Here is a 23,046-nt window from a genome sequence, read left to right on the forward strand (position 1 = left end):
TCTTTCTCTCTTTCTCTCTTGCTCTCTTGCTCTCTCTCGCTCTTGCTCTCTCTTGCTCTTGCTCTCTCTCTCTCTCTCTCTCTCTCTCTCATGTGAATCTGCTTGTGAATGACAAGCTGTCAATAAAGCGTGATCTGAGTGCAATTCCACCGGAGGTTCGAAGCGAAGGCACAGGACAACGATCCGCCATTCCAAGGACTGGGTTTTACTCGTTTGACGTTGTAGGGACTTAATCGATATAGATGTTTGCCCAGCGGTTGACCTCAAGCTCCCCACGAGTCCGGTTAAATTGGATCCATAGTTTTGCCATCAAACAGAAATATGAAAGGATGTGTGTTTCACGGCTACTTGAAGGCTGTACGAAAGTCTCACAAGGCTTGTAAGTAGATCTAGTGTTAACATGTCTGTTGATGTCCTTATCTTATGAATACAGTCCCTTAAGAGAAAAAAAAACTTCTTTCTGACACTGGTCATGTTTTTTTTGCTGTCCTAAATATGAACATGAAAATACCCAAATACTCACTACTGTGCCAGGGCATAGAAACGTGATCTGGTAAAGATTGTATGTGGAGTTTAATAAAAGGATCTCTTGTTGTTGCGCTCGCTGCATGTATCACTGTCCATGCTTCTTTGGGAAGCGCGGGGGAAGGAAAGCAATCTTTTGCTGTGGAAATTAATGGGCTGTGTGACTCACTGTTTCTCTAAATGTTAGTGTCAAAATCTATTCTTTTCCCACTCGTGTTGAATCACTGGCATTTAACAAAATCCCCCTCTTATCGCTGATATTTTGTATTAAGTCATCTTCAAAAGTCCCCTGCAGTGTTTTTCTTAACACATTGTAAACAGTGTTCTGAAAGTAGTGCTGTATTTAAACCACCACTACATTCACTGTAGCTACGACCTGGTTCTTCACACTTCTCCTAAAGTGTGCACTTGCACACTCACAGTCATGGGATTTAACAATGTCGAAAACTACCCCCACCCAAAGCTTATACAGTACCTATACAATGCCTGTAAATCCATGACGGGGAATGTGAAAATGCATACTTCAATGGAAACTCTCTTGTGCTGTTGCTCGCTAAATGGTTTGGATTCTGAAGCAACTGATGGAGATGTGCAGTAGCAAGCAGTTGTAGGAAAGGGTGGTATTGGTAAAGCAGTGAACTAGGTCTTGAGGTTTGGCTTTTGCTGTTTTATGGCGTAACAGACTATTGACAGTGTCACAACACCCAGTAGGTGTGTTTTTAATATTCATAGGCTATTGTTGTTTTGACAGCTCATCTTAGTTTGTTTCCTGTCATTTATTGACCTGGCAGGACTAAGGACGAAGGCCTTTGTGAGAATTCTGTGCACCGATTGGATTAAATTGAACAAAGATTTTTTTGAGAGTGTATGAGTTTGTTGAAGAATCAACAATGGGTGCAACCTGTCTCGTGGCCACAGCAGACAAAGAAGCTACAGATTGCACCTTTAAGTCTGATACCAGAACAATGTACTACATTCATCTAAGAGCGTATCCAACCATATTCAACAGTGTTTTGTGGAAATTCTCAACCTGCGCTTGTGCATCTACAAAACGTACCATGAGCTCTCTTTTCCATTCACAACATCATTGCAATGGGCTCAATCAACATTAGCTCTCGTTTTAATGTCATTATTCATTATGCTTCATGCAAATAGGTTCACAGTTCTGCACTTTCACAAGTCTTAAAAAGCCACAATAGTGAATTCATTGGCCATAGCAGCCACTTGTGGAAATGGGCCTTGCGACACTAATAAGTAATAGATTAGCCTCAGTAGTGATAGCAGGGGTCTCCAACAGTTTGATTGTGAGCTACCAGTAGCTCTCAGCCCACCTACTGTATGAGTAGCTTGCCAAATAATTCAGAAAGTGCATGTATTTTTCACACGCTCCACCGCAATCTGTCACAAACAAATCTCACAAGTATCAGACACCGCAAGCTCCCAGATACTATATAATTAAATCCACATTGACATTGTCCCACCCTTGGTTAGACACAATTGGCTTAAAAAGCCAAACGTAACACTATCTGCCAATTCATTTCTAGGAATATTGCCTCTGTATGTCTGTGTGGTGTGCGCCTCTGTTTATCGTTCACTTCGTGTAGCCAGTTAGCAATAACTATAACTGTCTTCTGAGTAGGCAAAGACTTTCCCCAAAACCTTCACGATTAAATGGTAACTGCAAAGTAAGTATACCTGGCAGAATTTCACTGAGTGTACAAAACATCAAGAACAGCTGCTATTTCCATGACGTAGACTGACTAGGTAAGTCCAGGTGAAAGCTATGATCCCTTATTGATGTCACTTGTTAAATCCACTTCAATCAGTGTAGATGAAGGGGAGGAGACAGGTTAAATAAGGATTTTTAAGCCTTGGGACAATTGCAACATGGATTGTGAATGTGTGTCATTCAGAGGGTGAATGGGCAAGACAAAATATTAAGTGCCTTTGAACGGGGTATGGTAGTAGGTGCCAAGCGCACCGGTTTGTCAAGAACTTGACACAACTGTGGGAAGCATTGGAGTCAACATGGGTCAGCATCCCTGTGGAACGCTTTCGACACCTTATAGAGTCCTTGCCCGACGAATTGAGGCTGTTCTGAGGCAAAAGGTGTTCTTAATGTTTTGTACACTCAGTGTATATCAGGATTCTTTCTACAGTATCAATCGGGTGGGCTTTTGTTTTGCAAACTCTGTCATGACATATGCAGGAGCAAAAATATTACTAGACCAGCACATTCTTCGCTCCTAAAATTCTCAATTAGAGGGGTATTACACTCAAATCTTTTACCCTCAAGAATGGTCTTCTGATGTGATTTAAGCATTGGCATCAATTGTCATTGTTTCTCTACTAATAATTGTAATTTGTAAAAAAATACATAATATGTAATTAAATTTAAAAGGAAAAATATAACAAAGCTACATTCGGGAAAATACAAGTGATTACTTGAAAGCTAGGAAGAAATTAATGAGTTGCTCTCATTAGTGATGTGCGAGTTGACTCATAACCCGCAGTCCGCACGGTTATATCCGCGGGGCGGGTTTAGGGTCAAGAAATATTGTGTAGATGAAGGGCGGGTGGGTGGCGGTCAGTTTGAATATTCTTATTTTTTCATTATGTTAATCTGCCGTTAGTGCGTAGCCTAAGTTTTAGGGCTAACTGTAGCACACCAATACACATCAATTGCCAAATGCTTTTGGAAACTTGGGCAGAAAAAGTTAACGTTGATCCACTGAGGCAAAATGAACAATGGAGATTCATTCAAGAAGAGAAAAGCTGCAAAATGGAGAGTTGAAAATATCTAGAAGGGAGGAACAGAACAGTCATCTAATGTTTGGGAAAGATGTGGTGAAAGAGGATGATGGCAGTGTTATGTTTGTGAGGTGCTATACAAATTAGACAGTTACATGATGGGGACTTCTAGGTGGGATGTTTTTGTCTTTTTTAAATTAATTGTGCAATTATGTGTAAATATTCAAATAAATAACCATATCGAAGTAAAGTTAGTCACGCGATGACATGTGTGGTCCTCCCACTACGACTCGGGAAAGCATGCAGTTTATTAGGCTACAGATTAAATAAATGATGAACTTCACAGGGTGGTGAAAGTGCAAGGTGATGAGGTTGATGCTCCTTTCCAATAAATATTAAGGGTCTTATTCTGGTGACATGATAATCGATTGTTGGCTGCCGTTTGACAAATAAAAATCATCTCATTCTTTTGTCCGTTAGTCATATGTGTGCTCTAGCCAACAGTGCGCAGTGGGCAGACTCGCTATATAACGGAACATTTTTTTGTGAGAAAACCATCAGTAGAGTTGAAAATGCCACGGTACATAGGAATTGAACTACAAATGGTATTTTTATGAACACTATGTCATCAAGCAACACCCTTTTATTCGCAACAAGTCAATTTGATGGAAACATCACTGGTGGGAAAATGCACAGATTGTTTTTATGCGATTTTTGAATATTCACCAATTGGATGGAAACCTAGCCACTGTCCGTAGGTCTATAACATCTAACATAGCCTAATATAATATTAACTCCTGCAGAATTAAGTATTTCTTGCAGTAAAATTATACACCAAATGTCAATTTTTCGTGAACGGGAGAGGAGAAATATGTTATTTCTTTCAGCATCTTAAGAGATAATAGTATTTCAACCACATAAAATAGGCATCCGAGCCAAACTGAAATCTTAACATGTTGTCACAACTTTTAATGTCCTTCAAACCGGTCTGATGCCATTTGGAAATGGCATCGTTAGCATTTTCTCCTCGGTTCATAAACATCTTTGCTGCCAAATCAAATGTATTTATATTGCCCTTCATACATCAGCTGATATCTCAAGTGCTGTACAGAAACCCAGCCTAAAACCCCAAACAGCAAGCAATGCAGGTGTAGAAGCACGGTGGCTAGGAAAAACTCCCTAGAAAGGCCAAAACCTAGGAAGAAACCTAGAGAGGAACCAGGCTATGTGGGGTGGCCAGTCCTCTTCTGGCTGTGCCGGGTGGAGATTATAACAGAACATGGCCAAGATGTTCAAATGTTCATAAATGACCAGCATGGTCCAATAATAATAATGCAGAACAGTTGAAACTGGAGCAGCAGCACGGCCAGGTGGACTGGGGACAGCAAGGAGTCATCATGTCAGGTAGTCCTGAGGCATGGTTCTTGGGCTCAGGTCCTCCGAGAGAGAGAGAGAGTTAGAGAGAGCACACTTAAATTCACACAGGACACCGAATAGGACAGGAGAGGGTACTCCAGATATAACAAACTGACCCTAGCCCCCCGACACATAAACTACTGCAGCATAAATACTGGAGGCTGAGACAGGAGGGGTCAGGAGAGACTGTGGCCCCATCCGAGGACACCCCCGGACAGGGCCAAACAGGAAGGATATAACCCCACCCATTTTGCCAAAGCACAGCCCCCACACCACTAGAGGGATATCTTCAACCACCAACTTACCATCCTGAGACAAGGCCGAGTATAGCACACAAAGATCTCTGCCACAACATTATTCTTGTGAGCAAGGGTTTATTTAGTCTTATAGGGCAACCAGTAATGACAGAAAATAAGCTGTATGTATCTAATGATAGTCAAGTTGACTAACAAATAGCCTACCAAATTGCAGTGGTGGAAAAAGTACCCAGTTGTCATAAAGTCAAGATACCTTAATAGAAAACCCAGTAAAATACTACTTGAGAGTATTTTGGTTTTAAATATAATTAAGTATCAAAAGTAAATGTAATTGCTAAAATATACTTAAATATCAAAAGTATAAGTATAAATAATTTTCTATAGGAATGCAGTGAAGTGAAAGTTGACAAAAATATAAATAGTAAAGTACAGACACCCCAAAAAACGACTTAAGTAGTACTATAGAGTAATTTTACTTAAGTACTTTACACCACTGCCAAATGGCTGGAAATGATAAGCAGAAACAGGCTAATATCTAAAAGGCCTGTCAAAAATGAATTCCACCATCTCTGACTGTACAGTGCATTTTCTATGTTTATGGGTTAGGATCGGGTGCGTGCTTAAGAATTTCACTTCATCACATATAGTCGTGCGGTTGCAGATGGGTTATTAACAAATGCGTCCGGGTGCAGGTGAACAAACACATGACACTAGCTCTCATGCTAGAAAAGGTTGGAACCCTGTGAACTAACTGAACCATGAGCTGCAACTCCAAACAACTGACTTACTGACATGCTTCACTAATTTAGCATACTAACAATGATGAAAAACACACATTATGAAGAGGAAAAAACATTATTCCATGTTGCATTTCTTAGCATAACCACATAAATTGTATTTCTCAGACATCTATAGATCTTTTGCTATGAAGAGGAGTCACAATCCCCTTTTTTAGTATAGATTTTTTTATTTATTTATGACAGAACAGTAAGGATGTATGTAGGGGGAGATAGTGATAGAAGGACACAGACCAGAGCCATACTTTTCAATTACGCTAGTGTGTATTTCTCTATATTATTTTAGGTTGGTGGATAATGTAACATCCAAATTTGTAATGGTTGATAGTGGACGATAGGGTTTATCATAATGTGAGCTGGATGGAGTAAATGTTATCTTTTACTCTCTACTTGGTTATATAACAGAGGAAGTAAACATTTGTCAGTTATATTAAGCTCTGTAAATATTGGTGTTCTGCTTTCCAAAAGTTTATATCTCACTTTTTATGTGTATCTAACTACTGTCACCAAACTGACCCAGCTAGCACATTTGGTTCTATGGAAGTTGTGGGTTTCCCATTGGTTTTGGGACCAAACCCATAAGTTTCCTGACCGGTAAAATGTTAAGTTTAAAAAAAATGTTTTGCCTGTTCTGGGAATGTAAATGTTTAGGTTGCAGGGAGGTTCTAACAGTTTTCCTGGGAGGTTTTATTAACGTTCTGAGAATGGAAATGGTAGGTTATTTGAAGGTAATTAACTAACGTTCTGTATACGCCTGGAAGTCCCTTAGGGATGTATAGAGAAACACTGGTGACTCTGGATTTGGCTTTTGTGATCAAAACTATTCTCTCTCTCTCACTCTCTCTGTTCTTCAAGGTGGTTCCACCCCAACATCACCGGCATCGAGGCAGAGCAGCTCCTGTTGACGCGGGGGGTCCACGGCAGTTTCCTAGCCCGGCCGAGCAAGAGCAACCCGGGGGATTTTACTCTCTCTGTCAGGTAGCAGCGTCCATGTTACCAGCATGTCACATTTTGGTTGCCAAAATGTTGTGGGAAAGTTATTTGTCCAATAACCAAAGGAGAACAGCATTGTTATCTCCTAGCGCTTTAGCCTAGCGCTTTAGCCTAACGCTAGCCGCCTATACACCACAACATTGTCACTGATGTCAACTTCAGCATTCAGAGAGAACCAAACTCGGGTGTATTGTCTCCTGGGGCCGGCTGAGCAATTTTAATGAAGGCAGGAGTCAAGCCGCATGTCATCTGTGCACAGTTGGCCAAGCTGAAATGGGAAATAATCGCTCCTCAAATATACCTTTGTTGCTCTCCCGAGTTTCTAGGAAATGGAGAACGTTTGTTTCCCCCCTCGGTTGAAAAAAAAGTATAAAACTGGTGTAAGAACCTTTCACAAGAATTCACATATGATTTTAAATCCCTTTTTAGACTGTACCCCTTTCTAATTTGAACAAAACCTTACCATACATAAGGTAACCATAAGTGTTTGCCCAATGTAGAAGAGGTCAGAAGGTGACTTTTGGACCTGTAATCATAACCCTGGCAGACATGTTGAAAGCGTTCAAATGATATCAAACTCAACCGTTTATCGTTTTCAGTGATTAAGACATGGATGTATTTTGGTAGGGTGGGGTATGCAAAATGGGTCAACCTTGAGCACCTCTATCTCCTGATTCCGGTCCAAAATGTCACTTTCTGATCACTTCTTCCATGGGCAAACATGTATGGAAAGTTTTGTTTCAATTAAAAGGGATGCTGTCAAAAAATGATTGAATTTAAATGGATTTACATCACCGTCAGACAAAGGCCTGTATCATAGTGGAACCTTCCAGATCTCTGACGGCTCACTCGCTCTTCCCTGTCCCACTGATCCCTTTCACTGCGGACACTCATCCAGACCTCCAGATGGCCTCTCCAATCTGTCCCGAGATGTTATCTCCAGTGCCACATGTCACCTCTCAACGTGACACCACACCACCACGTCCCCACTACTATGTACTTCTTCCACTCAGACAAACGCACATTATAGAGTTGGCTTTGGGACGTCTGTAATTGTTGTTCAGAAGGGTGCGTAGGGGTATAGGGAGTGTGTGTGTGTTTCTAAGCGTGTGCAGGATGGGAGTGTCCATAATTATGTGGCAGCAACGGCAAATTGACTTCAGAGCCAAGCACTCATAAAAGGATATTTATCTCTTTCATACACAGACCAAAATCCCACTAATTTTACATGCTTGCATTTTATACCAGATTTTTTGCATATCTGAAAGGTGTAGGGGGTAAAAGGCATAGAAAATAAAAGCCACCTAAAGACCTAGTCATGATTACTGCATTTTCATTTTTGTGTGAATGGTTCTCTGCTTTTCTGCAGGTAAATTCATTAACACTTCCCTAATTTGAACTGCAAACAGCTGCCATGGTTTAACAACAATCCCCACCCCTCCCAATTTGCCAGTTACCCACTGGTATGTATAAAGGGGTACCTGTAAATAAGGGGCTGTTTGAAAGGAGGTCATATAAACTTACCACAGCTTCTGTCTGAAATGTGGTATTTCTGAACACTTCTACCATGAGCACGCATGTAAGGAAGGTTTCATTCAACTCAAAAGGAGTGCAGTCAGAAAGTGATTGAATTCATATAGAACGACCTTTACGCCACAACAGCCCTTTGAGGAATATGACCTCTTTTGACCTCCGTGTATGAAATCGTCAAGTCTAACCCTGTCCCATGACATTACATTTCACTGAATTATGAACAGTTGTAGAACAGTTCTCTATTTGGAGAGCTGACTACAAAAGAGAAGTGTGGAGTTCTGGTAAACAGCAGGCCTCTGTGACTTCCTGCAGTGCGAGGAGAGAGAGAGTGGCTCTGCTTTGGCAACGGAAGCTTTTAAGAGGCTCATGAGTTGGAAAAAGCTCCTGGAAAAGGTCCAGCGTCGGCCTTTAGCGCACCGCTCTTTAGCAGAGAGAGAGAGAGAGAGAGAGAGAGAGACGGGGAGAGAGCAGTTAGGCTGGCAGCAGCAGTGAGTGGTGAGTGTGGCAGGCCAGGCAGTAGCTCTTAATAACATTAAGGCCGGGGGTCCATGTCGAGGTCTGACCTGGCTGATGCCTGTGGCTATGTGGTGACTTTGGGCTGCCTGTGTGTGTGTGTGTGTGTGTGTGTGTGTGTGTGTGTGTGTGTGTGATTGAGAATTGGCAGCCTTATTTTGTGTCTGCACTGTTTTGCTATTGAAAGTAGGCTCTGTACCGACATCAATGGATAAGATTCCATTTTCGAACACATTTTTTTGCGTGAGAGATTACACCAAAAATAAATGATATCAAAATATCCTGTTTGATAGTGAAAAACCCCCAAAAGCCATACTTATTAAGTTATCATGAACGGATGAAAGTCCTTTTAAAAGAACTGATGAGAGCCATGTCCTTTTAAGCACAGTTCTTTGTACTTTTATTTCTTTGTGACTATTCAGGGATGCCTTACCCTGTGACCAAGCTAACTGCTCTTACTTGTGTAATCGTATCTCACACACTCTCATATCACACTCACACTCTCACAAACTCTCATATCACACACTCTCATATCTCAGTCTCATATCACACACACACTCTCACACTCACATTACACACACTCACACACTCTCATATCACACACACACTCTCACACACTTGCATTTAACACTCTCTCTCAATTGTGTATATGCTCACACACAATCACACATCACAGACACTCCTCTCACAGACACACTCAATGAGAGAGTAATTAACAAGTTATTAGTAGAGTGTCTACTTACTTAACCTCCACGGGATGGGTGGTTGCTAATGTGACTAGAATGACGTTGTATACAACAGCCGGGTCATAGACACAACTTTCCGGTACATAGACATGTCTTATATGGGCAGAAAGCTTAAATTCGTGTTAATCTAACTGCGGTGTCCAATTAATAGTAGCTATTGCAGTGAAAAAGTACCATGCTATTGTTTGAGGAGAGTGCACAACAACAACAAATGTTTATCACGGCAACTGGTTTGATACATTCACCTCTGTAGGTAAATAATTGCTCTGATTTGTCATCCTGAGGGTCCCAGAGATAAAATGTTGCATAGTTTTGTTTGATCAAATCTATTTTTATGTTCAAATGTAGGGACTGGGGTCTACATTTTGACCCCACTGCTGTCTTTGGCTCCACACCCACCCCGCCCGACCATGTAGATGTGTGAAAGTTAGTGAATAAGATAATGATCCAACATGACATTCCTGGGGGTGTGTAAACATTTTTATTACCAAAGCATTTTTGTATGTTCTCTATAGTTATGTACAATGAAAATGTATCAATTGACCAATTCTTCACTGGATCAGTCTGAAACGTTGCACCCATACTGATTGCATTTCAAAGATGATGGGGGGAAAACCTCCAAAAAGAACGCATGTTTTTTTTGTTTGTATTATCCTTTACCAGATCTAATGTGTTATATTCTCCTACATTAATTTTACATTTCCACAAAGTTCAAAGTGTTTCCTCTCAAATGGTATCAAGAATATGCATATCCTTGTTTCAGGTCCTGGGCTACAGGCAGTTAGATTTAGGTATGTCATTTTAGGCGAAAATTGAAAAAAAAGATTGTTAAGAGGTTTAAGCATAAGCCTTGAGGGGGTGTGGTATATGGCCAATATACCACGGCTAAAGGCTGTTCTTATGCATGATGCAATGCACAGCCCTTAGCCGTGGTATATTGGCCATATATCACAAACCCCCGAGATGCTTTATTGCTACATAAACTGGTTGCCAACAGAATTGGAGCAGTAAAAATACATGTTTTGTCATACCCGAGGTATACGATCTGATATACCACGGCTGTCAGCCAATCAGCATTCAGGGCTCAACCCACCCAGTTTATAGTAGATGTTAGATGAGGGAAATCCAGCTCGTCTCTCTCTCTCGTTGTAATGGACGTCCTGGTACTCCACAAGGCTGTGTTGTCTCATTCTCCCTGCTTTTCCCTTTGCTTATCTCTCCCTTCTTTCCTGGCCCGGGCTGGATGGCAGGGGGAGGCCAGGAGGGGTAGTGGGGGATGGGGAAGGTTAAACATTGTGATGTTAACTGTTCCAGTAGGGTCCGGAGTCAGAGACCCTTCTAGAGTAATGTGTATTTAAGTAGGCTGGTTTCCATTGACCCAGGTTTATTTGACAAAAGTAATGTCACCAAAAAAATCTTTGCGTTGTGTAATGTAAAAATGGCTGACATAGGAGACATTTTCTAATCGTTATCTGTTCGACGGGTGGATTTTTATTTTGTCTAACTTTCTTTTATTGCGACAAATGAGGATGGAAACTGTTTTTCAAATAAATGATGAGTGCCAAATAATTTTGAAGGTACACGGGGCACGTGATCACGCACCAGTCACAAGTTTGGGGACACCTCATTTCAAGGTTTTTCTTTATTTTTACTATTTTTTACGTTGTAGAATAATAGTGAAGACATCAAAACTATGAAATAACACATGGAATCATGTAGTAATCAAAAAAGTGTTCAACAAATCGAAATATATTTAAGATGTTTTAAAGTAGCCACCCTTTGCCAGTCCATCATTACTTTAAGTCAATCCGGAAAATGTAAATAACTTTGAAAGTTTCTTCAAGTGTAGTCGGGGGAAAAATCAACCGCTATGATAACTGCTCTCATGAGGACCGCCACAGGAAAGGACGACCCAGAGTTACCTCTGCTGCAGAGGATAAGTTCATTAGAGTTAACTGCACCTCAGATTGCAGTCCAAATAAATGCTTCAAAGAGTTCAAGTAACAGACACATCTCAACATGAACTGTTCAGAGGAGACTGCGTGAATCAGGCCTTCATGGTTGAATTGCTGAAAAGAAAGCACTACTAAGGGACACCAATAATACAAAGAGACTTGCTTGGTCCAAGAAACATGAGCAATGGACATTAAACCGGTGGAAATCTGTCCCTTGGTCTGGTGAGTCCAAGTTTGAGATTTTTGGTTCCAACCGCCGTGTCTTTTTGAGATGCAGAGTAGGTGAACGGATGATGTCCGCATGTGTGATTCTCACCGTGAAGCATGGAGGAGGAGGTGTGATGGTGTGGGGGTGCTTTGCTGGTGACACTGTCAGTGTTTTATTTAGAATTCAAGGCACACTTAACCAGCATGGCTACCACAGCATTCTGCAGCGATAAGCCATCTCATCTGGTTTGTGCTTAGTCCCACTATCGTTTGTTTTTCAACAGGGCAATGACCCAACACACCTCCAGGCTGTGTAAGGGCTATTTGACCAAGAAGGGTGATGGACTGCTCCATCAGATGACCTGGCCTCCACGATCCCCCAACCTCAACCCAATTGAGATGGTTTGGGATGAGTTGGACTGCAAAGTGAAGGAAAAGCAGCCAACAAGTGCTCAGTATATGTGGGTACTTCTTCAAGACTGTTGGAAACGCATTCCAGATGAAGCTGGTTGAGAGAAAGCCAAGAGTGTGAAAGCTGTCATCAAGGCAAAAGGTGGCTACTTTTTTGGTTAGTACATGCTTTCATATGCGTTATTTCATAGATTGGATGTCTTCACTGTTATTGTACAATTTCGAAAATAGTCAAAATAAAGAAAAGCCTTTGAATGAGTAGGTGTGTCCAAACTTTTAACAGGTACTGCATGTCATCAGGCAACTAAAGCTACTATCAACTATCTCTTTTTTGTATGGAAGTCTATGAGAGAATGTTGAATTATGTGAGGCTTATTTGATCGAATAGAAGTTTAGTAATGTGTAGGCTGTTACAAATGTACTGATATAAGTTGATGCAATCAGCATTCTGGCAACTTTGGAGAAAAAAACGACTTAGTTGTGCCTGTTGTTCACATACATATCTGCCCTATCGTTAGCTAGAATGGTCATACCTGAGCTTGCCATCTTTGAGGACATGTACAGCGCCTTCAGAAAGTATTCATACTCATTGATTTATTCATTTTGTTGTTACAGCCTGAGTTCAAAATGTATAAGATTTTTTTTCTCACCCATCTACACACAATAGACAATGACAAAGGGAAGTTTTTGCAAATGTATTGAAAATGAAATACGGAGATGAAGTATTCACACCCCTGAGTGAATACTTTGTAGAAGTGCTTCTGGGTCTTTCTGGGTAAGTCTCTGAGCTTTCCACACCTGGATTGTACAACATTTGCCCATTATTCTTCAAGGTCTTTCAAATTGGTTGACAACCATTTTCAGGTCTTACCGTAGATTTTCACGTAAATTTAAGTCAAAACTGTAACTCGGCCACTCAGGAACATTCACTGTCTTCTTGGTAAACTCCAGTGTAGATTTGGCCTTGTGTTTTAGGTTATTTTCCTGCTGAAAGGTGAAATCATCTCCCAGTGTCTGGTGGAAAGCAGACAGAACCAGGTTTTGCTCTAAAATTTTGTCTGTGCTTAGCTCCAATCCATTTATTTTTTTATCCTTAAACTCCCCAGTCCTTAACGATTACAAGCATACCCATGACATGATACAGCCACCACTATTATTGAAAATATAGGAAAAAAAAGTTAATTGCTTTGCCACATTTTTTGCAGTATTACTCTAGTGCCTTGTTGCGAACAGGATGCATGTTTAGGAATAGATTTTTTTCTGCAAAGTCTTCATTCTTTTCACTCTGTCAATGAGTTTATTATGGTGGAGTAACTACAATGTTGTTGATCCATTCTCAGTTTTCTCCTGTCACAGCCATTCAACTCTGTGACTGTTTTAAAGTCACCATTGGCCTCGTGGTGAAATTCCTGAGCGGTTTCCTGCTTCTCCGGCAACTGAGTTAGGAAGGACGCCTGTATCTTTGTAGTGACTGGGTGTATTGATACACATTCCGAAGTGTAATTATTAACTTCTCCATGCTCAAAGGAATATTCATTGTCTGCTTTTTTAAATTCTTACCCATCTACCATAGGTGCCCTTTGCGATGCATTGCAAAACTTCCCTGGTCTTTGTTGTTGAATCTTTGTTTGAAATTCACTGCTCTACTGAGGGCCTTTACAGATAATTGAATGTGTGGGGATACAGAGATGAGGTAGTCATTCAAAAATCATGTTAAACACTATTATTGCACACAGAGTGAGTCCATGCAACTTATTATGTGACTTGTTAAGCATATTTTTACACCTGAACTTATTTAGGCTTGCCATAACAAAGGGGTTAAATGCCTATTGACTCAAGACAATTCAGCTTTTCATTTTTTATTCATTTGTACACATTTAGAAAATATAATTGCAATTTGACATAATGGGGTATTGTGTGTAGGTCAGTGACAAAAAAATCTAAATTGAATCCACCATTACAAAATAATATTGGCACTTTAGAGTTATTAGATGACTTACTTGCATTCTATCCAAACTGGCTTCTGCGGGCCTCCTGAGACACGAAGCAGATAGGTGAGGGCATATGGATTGTTATTTATTAATGCACAGTTTGCCTAAATGGATAATGGAAACGCTTCAACTCCCATTATTATTCGACACCAGCTGTTACTTTTTTATTATGTATTTTTTGTGATGTCATCACCTCCAGGCAGCGGTTTTTATCGACACCAAGACAATTAAATGGAAACGCACTGTAGCAGTCAATTGTCACATCTATTTTCTATGCAAACTTTCTAATTGTCCACAAAAATATCACTGGACAAGTTAATTGAAACATAGCTAGGTGAGACCAGTTGTTACGGGTTAGACTACAGCTCAGATATTACAACAGTTTGAGTTTTGTCGTGTTACAACCTGAACAATTATTATTATATATATATTTGTACCTTTTTATTTAACTAGGAAAGTCAGTTAAGAACAAATTCTTATTTTCAATGACTGCCTAGGAACAGTGGGTTAAGTGCCTTGTTAAGAATGACAGATTTTTTTTTTACCTTGTCAGCTCGGGGATTCGATCTTGCAACTTTTCGGTTACTAGTGCAACGCTCTAACCACTAGGCTACCTGTTGCCCTGAATTCAAAATGGATTTTTTTTTTTATTCTCTCACCCAACTACAAGAAATACCCCATAATTACAAAGTGAAAAAAATATATATTTCTATTTTTTTATTGAAATGAATATACAGAAATATCTTATTTGCACAAGTATTCACACCCCTTAGTTTGTAGAAGTAACTTTACTTGATATGTAGGTTTCTCACTTATGGGTGGCACAAATTAGGATATGGGGGAAGGAAATGTGCATGGTATAAGCAAATTAAATACTGTAGTATTACTATAGTTAAACTGTAGTGTTTTTGCGGACTGTAGAGTGCACAATGAATGGAGCCAAATACAGCGTTTCTATAGCAAAATATCTCATTCATCCATTTTTGTTAACATTTTTAAGCATTAAACGACCTGGTATAATGGTTCGTTGATCAGTTATACATTTAACAGCCGTTATTTTTGCGCTTTTGCCCAAATTCGGCCTTTAATCATTTACACAGTAACAATTTTGTAAATAATACTTTGTATCCCCCCCCCCCAAAAAAAATACACAACCCTGTCCAACAGTACTACTTGATATTGCATTTGTCATAATCAGGTACAGGAGCTAGTATCTAGCAGATTCAAGGATGAAGTATGGCACATTGATAATGTGTGCAATGTCTCCAAGTCTGCAACAGACCAAGCCCATCTGCAGAGTAAAATCTAGTTGGATGTTTTTGGCTCATTGAGATGTCATTAATCGTGTTAAATTCCCTCAAAACAGCCTGCCACACGCACGCGCGCACATTGCAGCCATCGCTGGCCATTAGTAGCCACAGACAGGGAGGCATACTACTCCACTCAAACATTCATAACACAATTACAGGGAAGGAGGGAGTGCAGGTTTATAGGCAAGATAGAGATGGATGGCGAGAGAAGTGGAGAGAGAGTGATGGGAAGCAGAGTAACGGAGGGAGGGAGGGAGATATGATTAGCTACACTTTTTATGACTGTTACTTGATCATCAATTTGCAGAGCGAAGGCTTGCTAATTACATTCAAACTAGATATCAGATAGCGTAATGTGCAGTGTTGTCACTTTTCTAATTGCCTGTGTTAGATCGCTAGCTATGATCTTTTTTGTAAAAGTGCGTGGAGTGGGAGTTGTGGTTGGCTGCATGCTCAAAAACGGTCTTCTTCTGAATGTGTAGGTGTACTTAGACAACAAAGCGTATGTTTTGAAGGTTGGTTTTGCTTGTTGCTGCAGAAAAATGGTGCTCTGATATTTTTACTGCAATGGAAAAAATTGAAGAAGAAGTCTGACTTGTTTCCATACTGATAAGAATGTTTCGGTTTAGAATGTGTGTGTGTGTGTGTGTCACTGTCTGTTTGTGGCTGTGTATCTTGTAAAGTGGCAGTGACTGTTTTATGACCTTGTCTGAGCTGTGCTCTCTAGTCACCTGCATTTAATGAAAAGCAGCTTCTTTCAAATACTCACCTCAAATAAAATCTCTTTTAAGCCTTTAATATGAAATAAACATGGTATTATAGAGGGATAATATTGTCTGATAAGGTTTTTTTCTAGAAGGGAAACAGTCTTATTTCTGTACAGATTTGTTGAATAAACGGTTTCCTATTGTTTAGAAATGATTGGGTATTCACTGTACCACTGATCAAATCAACCTGTTGTTTTCATGCAGGTTTTTGTGGTCTTGCTCTGTTTGTATACACATACACACACTCACACACACACACACACACGCTCACACACACACAGAACAGTGGTAATCTAACCTCTATTAGCCAACCCTACAGGATTCTGCGATGGCCACATTTTTACCAAAATCAACAATACCCCAAATATTATGCGAAGGCTTGTAAATTTGACCACTCACTGCATAATTACCTCATTGTCAAAGCATTGCAAAACTGACCCATCACCGTAGTGTAGAAAGAGGGCTCGCCATATCAACCTAACATTTACCACATAATATGGTTAAATCAAGCCACAAGTCAACAGACTTTTGTCCTCATCGGTGCATTTTCGCGACAAATGTTAGAAATTCATAGCATATTACCCCGCAAAAACACAAAAAAATCCCTGCGAAATCCTGGAGGGACTAATTAACCTAACCTCTGCTACATACTGCAGGGTAAACCGGTTACCTAATAAAAAGTGACCTATTTGAACAATGTGCGCTGTGACTAACTCTCTTCCGTGTGTGTGTGTGTGTGTGTGTGTGTGTGTGTGTCAGGCGGAGTGATGAGGTCACCCATATTAAGATCCAGAATTCAGGGGACTACTACGACCTCTATGGAGGGGAGAAGTTTGCCACGCTGGCAGAGCTGGTGCAGTACTACACAGAGCAGCACGACCTCCTCAGAGAGAGGAATGGAGACGTCATCGAGCTCAAGTACCCACTCAACTGCAAAGACCCAACCTCCGAGAGGTACGCACACACACAGAAATGAACAACCACACATTGTGACGTACAATGTATCTATTTCTAAGAACAATGTGTGATCTCTGTCAAGCATGGTTTCTGTGGCTTCTCCATGAAACACCTGCTGAGACCTCTTGTTGGAACCTCCTACACATTCACATATGCAAGCTCTCATACAGACACAGACATGCAGAGGCACACACTATTCAAGTTTCTTTGTAACACCATCACGTGTGCAAACTCAACTCAGAAACAAACACACTTTTTGATTTCTTAAGTTAACAATTCAATATATACGGCTGGGTTGGGGTGACTTTCATTTCAGTCCTCATTGCTTTTCAATGGTATTAGTATATTCAAACGTAATAGTCATGTCATAAATTGTCTGGCTCTACATCTACCAATCTACCCTAGGTGGTACCACGGGCACCTCTCTGGGCGCGACGCTGAGAAGCTGCTTACGGACAAGGGCAAGCCTGGCAGTTTCCTGGTGCGCGAGAGCCAGAGTAAACCAGGTGACTTCGTGCTCTCTGTCCTCACCAACGAGGAGAAGCATGAAAATGTGGACCGCAAGACCAAGGTTACCCACGTCATGATCCGATACCAGGTAACACGTCATGATCCGATATCAGGTAAGACCAGCTAGGGCCTATACTGAGCCAGAGCTATGCATATAGTTTGGCAAGCAATGTTTGAGATGTAGACTTTTAATGGGTGCCATGTTAGCACCAAACGTTTTAGGCAGGTCATAACACGGTTATTAACATTGTTTGATGCCAACATTGCAGACTGAACTAGTTCTGGTTTTATCAAAATACGATGAGTGTCATCGCTGCCGGCGTACCTGACAGGTACACGCTACCCTGCACCTACTGTGAGCCAGATGGCACTGCAATCGCTACTCATTCTTCCTCCTTCAAGGCGCTCCACACGTAACTGGAGTGGGACTTCTGAAGTGTGGTACCCCCCTCGACTGGTGTTTCGTCGATAAGCACACGACACTTCGGAGGGCCTCAGCGGCAGAACCAGCATTCTGGAATTACCCCCTCGATCCCACCACTCAACTCAGCCTCCCTAATGCCTGCTTGGCTCTGCCACCGTTCATTCCTCTTCAGCCAGATCCAACGAGATGCCTCTTCTGCCTGCTTGCTGATATCAGCCACCAGCTTCTTCATTGCCACTCCTTCAATGCTGAGCAGCCCCAGGGTTCTCCAGAGTGAATTGCCTGTGAAGGCCCTTCAGCCAACCTCAAGTGGTAGATTCCAAGCTCCATCCATTTTGCTGACTCTCAAGGATGAGGGACTGGTGTTTATTGTGCATCCATTCTCTCCTCCCAGGGCACTGTAAGCTCGACGAGGACCACCTGGTTTGTGCTTCTAGATCAGAGGACTATATCTGGTCTTAGGCTTGTGCTGGCTATCTCCTCTGGGAGAGCAGCTGCTTCTTGAGGTCTGCCTGCATCTCCCAGTTGCCTGCTGTGGCAAGTATCCCTTTGGTCCTTGTTCTCTTTGCTGCACTCTCTCCTGACCTGTGGAAGTACCTGGCAAACCATTTCATCCTTGCTGTCCCGAAGCATCAGGACTTGACATGCTTTTGTTGCCTTGAACTCCTCTACCACAGATGATATTGGCAGCTGCAGCTTGCTGCCTGTGCTGTACAGACCGATGGAGCAGAAGCTTGTTGGGACCGCTAGCCATCTCCTGAGGAAGTTGTTAAGTTTCCTTCCTAGTGCCTTCACTTTTAAAAGAGGTACCTCATATTCAAGCAGTGGCCAAAGGAGTCTAGGAAGTACCCCGTGTTGGAAGCCCCATGCCTTACACTTGCCAGGTAGGCCGCACTTATCCACAGATGTCATCTACGTGTTGGCCTGCACACGTAGATGTCATTGAGTGCACTCTCTTTGTCATTGAGCTCTGCCCCATACCACTCTGATGGTGGAGATGGTTTCCTCTCCGGTTATGAATCGGTACCGTTCCTGGACATATTTTTCAGGAATAGACTTCTTGATTTTTAACTCCATTCTGGACAATTTGGTGAGCTCTTCCAGATCCTGCAAAATCGATATGCCTTCCGGGACTGACTTAGCTGTAATCACCAGATCGTCCATGAACGCCGCTTGCCAGTATCGCACCCCGTCTCACAAGGAAGTTCATCGCGGCAGAAAAAGCAATGACTGAGTGCACCCGGTCACGATGCCCCTCTCATGCCTCTGCCATGTGGTGGTAAAGTCTCCGCTTGAAGAGTGAGATGGTTCGGAATTGCTTGACGTTTGTGGACTTTTCTTCATTTGGAATGAAACACCCCTCAGCAACTAGCCAGCTTTCTGACAGATAGTTTTTTCTCCATGCCCCTTTCAGCAGCCTCAGTCTCTCTGCCTGAGCCTCTTGCAGTATTTGTACACCTTGTATGGAATACCATTAGGCTCTGGCTTTGATCTTCCCCTGGCCTTTTTGAGAAAGTCATTCACCTCCACCAGCTGACTTCTGACATCTCACATCTGAGCTCACTGTGCACTCCACAAAGGTGCTCCTCCACCTCTTCCTTCATTGCTTTTAGCTCTCCTGATATTTTGTCCCCCAGGAGTTTTGATAGATACTGGAAGGGGTTCTTTGTAAATTCTCTCCTCTCCTTCATCGGCCTCCTTCTGGCCCTGCGATGGTACTCAGCTCACCACAAAGTCTGAATGCACTCTCTCAGGTTGTCACGGATGTTCTTCAATGCTAGTTTCTCTTCCCCCCTTGGTTTTTGAAAAGCCTTCATAAGCCTGCGCAAGTCGCCTCTTAGTGTTATGTCATTCAGACTTCGGTTTTCTTTTGTCTTGATGTTTGCCTTGGATTTCCTCTCCTCCTTTCCAAAGCAGTCAGCCCCTATGATCCAGATGATAGTTGACATTGCTCAGATTTTCTTCCCTACATCTCCTGTGAGGGTTACCTCCAGCACTTGGTTTACATCTCAATTGAACATCTCCGATTCCTTCGTTGCTGATGCAGCAGTCGATTCCACAGGTTGCTTCCTGGTCTCTCCTGTGTTGGTGTTCAATACAGATTGCCTTGTCTCTCCTGTTGGTCGTCTGTCTCCCCTGATGCTTCAGTGATGTTGCATATGGAGATTCTGGGGACTGTGGTTTGGCTCCTACCCCGGAATCTCCCCCGTCTCAACAGTGGTCTGTCCTGTAGGTCGATCATCCTACCCCACTCTCGTCCGACCTTGGGGGTCTTATTATATATCTTTCCATAGTAATTGATAGTGGGTATCTCCTTGTAAAGGTCGTGCTTCAGCCTGCCAAGCCTCCACTCCCCGTCTCTGGTCTTTCCCAGATATCAGCAGTCTTTCCTAGCTGTCACCATACTTTCATGGTTGTGAACTAGTCTTTCCTAGTTGTCACTGTGTCTCCAGAAGGAAATATAAAAAAATACAATGAGAGTCATCGCTTCTGGCTCACCTGACAGGTACTCACTACCCTGCGCCTTCTGTGAGCCGGATGGCACTGCAATTGTTACTCCTATAATATACCATCTTTGCATAACACACCTTGGTAAGCAATTTGTAGAGCACATACTTTGATAGACTTAATTGTTTAGACTAAGAGCTAGAGCAGCCTTTCTCAATCTGTCGTGGGCCCAACCAGTATTCCATATATCCTAACACAAGCACACCTGATTCAAATTAACAGGGGCTTGATTAGTTGAAAACAGGACTAGCTAGCAGTAGGCTAACTCTTACAGGCTAGCTTTTATCATAGAAAGGCCTTTGGCTTAGGGTCTAGCAGGTTACCTGGCAGGGCTAGATGACCAGTAGGGCAGCTAGGAACATAGGGACTAGCAGGCTTGTAGGGCTAGCAAGCAAGCTGGCAGACTAGTAGGAACTAGCATGCTTGTAGCCCCTATCCTGCCAGCTAGATTGGCCTATCTAACAGAAGGCAAGAAACACATTTTCATGATTTCACCAATGACATTAAAATCAATCATAGCAGGTTTTTTGGGCTCATTCAGTAGTTTTTACCTGATTAAGCAGAATCCCATCGAAAAAATATTGTTAAAAGTAACATTTCTACTTATAAATTGAAAATGATGCTGTTTTCTGCTTCCTGTTGTCATCGTTTTTTAAATTAAAAGCCTAGTGTCAAAACACAGGTTTTAAATGTCCAAACTCATAATCAATATGCTGAAATATGTCATACTATTTGGAACACCAAAACATAAACATTTGTGTCTAAACATACGTGTCACAGATGACTTGTAATTTTGCTTAATTAGTACCTTAGAAGTGCACACGCACCTTTACCAAGCGGCCTTGTTCTACTGTAATCAATAGCGAGCAAAATGAATCACTCAAATCAATATTGTATTGAGATCAATGGAAGTGGGAAAATAACTGCGGCGACATGTCCCTTTTAAACTCTTCTAAGAGATCAAACTCAAAGATATTGGGTATACTACATACACCAGTCGGTAGATGAAAACCTGTAGTAGCCATTTATCAACTTATCTCTAAGAATTTTTTTCCGGTAGATGGCTAATACGAAAAAGTTAACACTTTTCTTGACTGGATAATTTCAACGAATCACCACCTCACATCGGTTTCTAAATAGCGACAGAGGTTGGCTTTCATTTGAGTGATAGCTAACCATAAAATCTGTGAATTCATGTCAGGTCAGAGACATTTATAAGCAGCTGTGTTTTCTGTTCCACTACAAACTGGCACACTATGACAAAAACATATATACTAAACCAAAGAAATTGATATGTTTTAAGCAATTGATGTTGTGAGATCGTGATTACAAACTTTTACACTAACATCACCAATCTAAGGTAAACAGGATGTGAATTTATTTTAATTATTTTGTGTTAACTTTAGTCTGTGTAATGTAGTAAGATGTTCAGTCAACCATAGACGACATTTGCGTAATATAAAATAATTACATTTGTCAAAATGATTCAATATTTCGATTTAGGATGATAGTTAATAAAGCACACTCATAGATTTTTCTAAAATTGCAACTAGTTCAACTATGGAGAGTTTTTTAAAAAGCTTCTTCTTTAGCCGGGCATTCCATTGTCTTAGGTCAGATAGCACGGCAATTCCGCCTGCACTGATTGAGGGGCGAGTGTCACGAAGGAGTGATGCCATCTGACATAAGGCAATGCCAGGCACTGTAGACTAGAGCTTCCATATTGACTATGAAGCAGGCTGAATGTTCTCCATCCCTACTAACAGAGTTTCTGTGTGGCCCCAGCAGGATGGGAAGTATGACGTGGGCGGAGGAGAGAGGTTTGACACGCTAGCTGACCTGGTGGATCACTACAAGAAGAACCCCATGGTGGAGAAGAGCGGAATTGTTGTTCACCTCAAACAGGTGAGAGACTGGACCAGTGCGTTCAGACAGCAGTACATAAAACAGTGATGTCCTTGTAAAAGAAATGGAAGCCACGTTGTTTCTAGAACATCTACTCTGAAAATCGGGTGTGTTAAATATGGAATTATGTGTAAGTCCAAGTATGGTTAAGCTGCAAGTTCTATAACATATACTTGAATGTGAATGGTGGATCATATGATAATCCATGGAATTAATTTATGAATGTATTTCTCTTCCCTTTTTCCAACGAAAGCCCTTCAATGCCACCAGAATAAATGCAGCCAACATTGAGAACAGGGTAAAGGAGCTCAACAAAGTGGCGGACAACTCCGAGAAGCCCAAACAAGGGTTCTGGGAAGAGTTTGAGGTACAAGGGGGGTGATGTCAACACCACCACCAGTGTGTTTCAATGATTCTAGATCACATATATCATCTCATATTCCAAAACATGAAAGTCAAGTCCAGTATGTTCATGAGGCATTGTCTGAGGGACAACCCAAGGAACACTATTGTTAACTCTAAGACAGACACCACTGGTTCCTGTCATGGTCTGGTTCATGGCCCTGGTCA

The 23,046-nt window shown here is 41.5% G+C and overlaps 1 protein-coding gene across 6 annotated transcripts in view; it reads left to right on the forward strand.

The window, feature by feature from the left end:
• The window catches only part of LOC110532179 (tyrosine-protein phosphatase non-receptor type 11), a 58,682-nt gene that overhangs the window by 20,546 nt on the left and 15,090 nt on the right, over positions 1 to 23,046 (forward strand). For 2 of the 6 annotated variants that reach the window (XM_021615849.3, XM_021615851.3), the window contains exons 2-6: positions 6,602 to 6,724; positions 16,932 to 17,126; positions 17,535 to 17,727; positions 22,357 to 22,476; positions 22,730 to 22,843. In XM_021615849.3, the coding sequence (XP_021471524.2) occupies positions 6,602 to 6,724; positions 16,932 to 17,126; positions 17,535 to 17,727; positions 22,357 to 22,476; positions 22,730 to 22,843 (745 nt within the window). Of the gene's footprint in view, positions 1 to 6,601; positions 6,725 to 11,977; positions 12,262 to 16,931; positions 17,127 to 17,534; positions 17,728 to 22,356; positions 22,477 to 22,729; positions 22,844 to 23,046 lie in introns of those variants that run through there. The other 4 variants (XM_021615850.3, XM_090184412.1, XM_090184413.1 and 1 more) reach the window with 3 other exon arrangements.

Source organism: Oncorhynchus mykiss, chromosome 9 (assembly GCF_057628025.1).
Source record: "Oncorhynchus mykiss isolate SJ-2025 chromosome 9, ASM5762802v1, whole genome shotgun sequence".
NCBI lineage: Eukaryota > Metazoa > Chordata > Actinopteri > Salmoniformes > Salmonidae > Oncorhynchus > Oncorhynchus mykiss.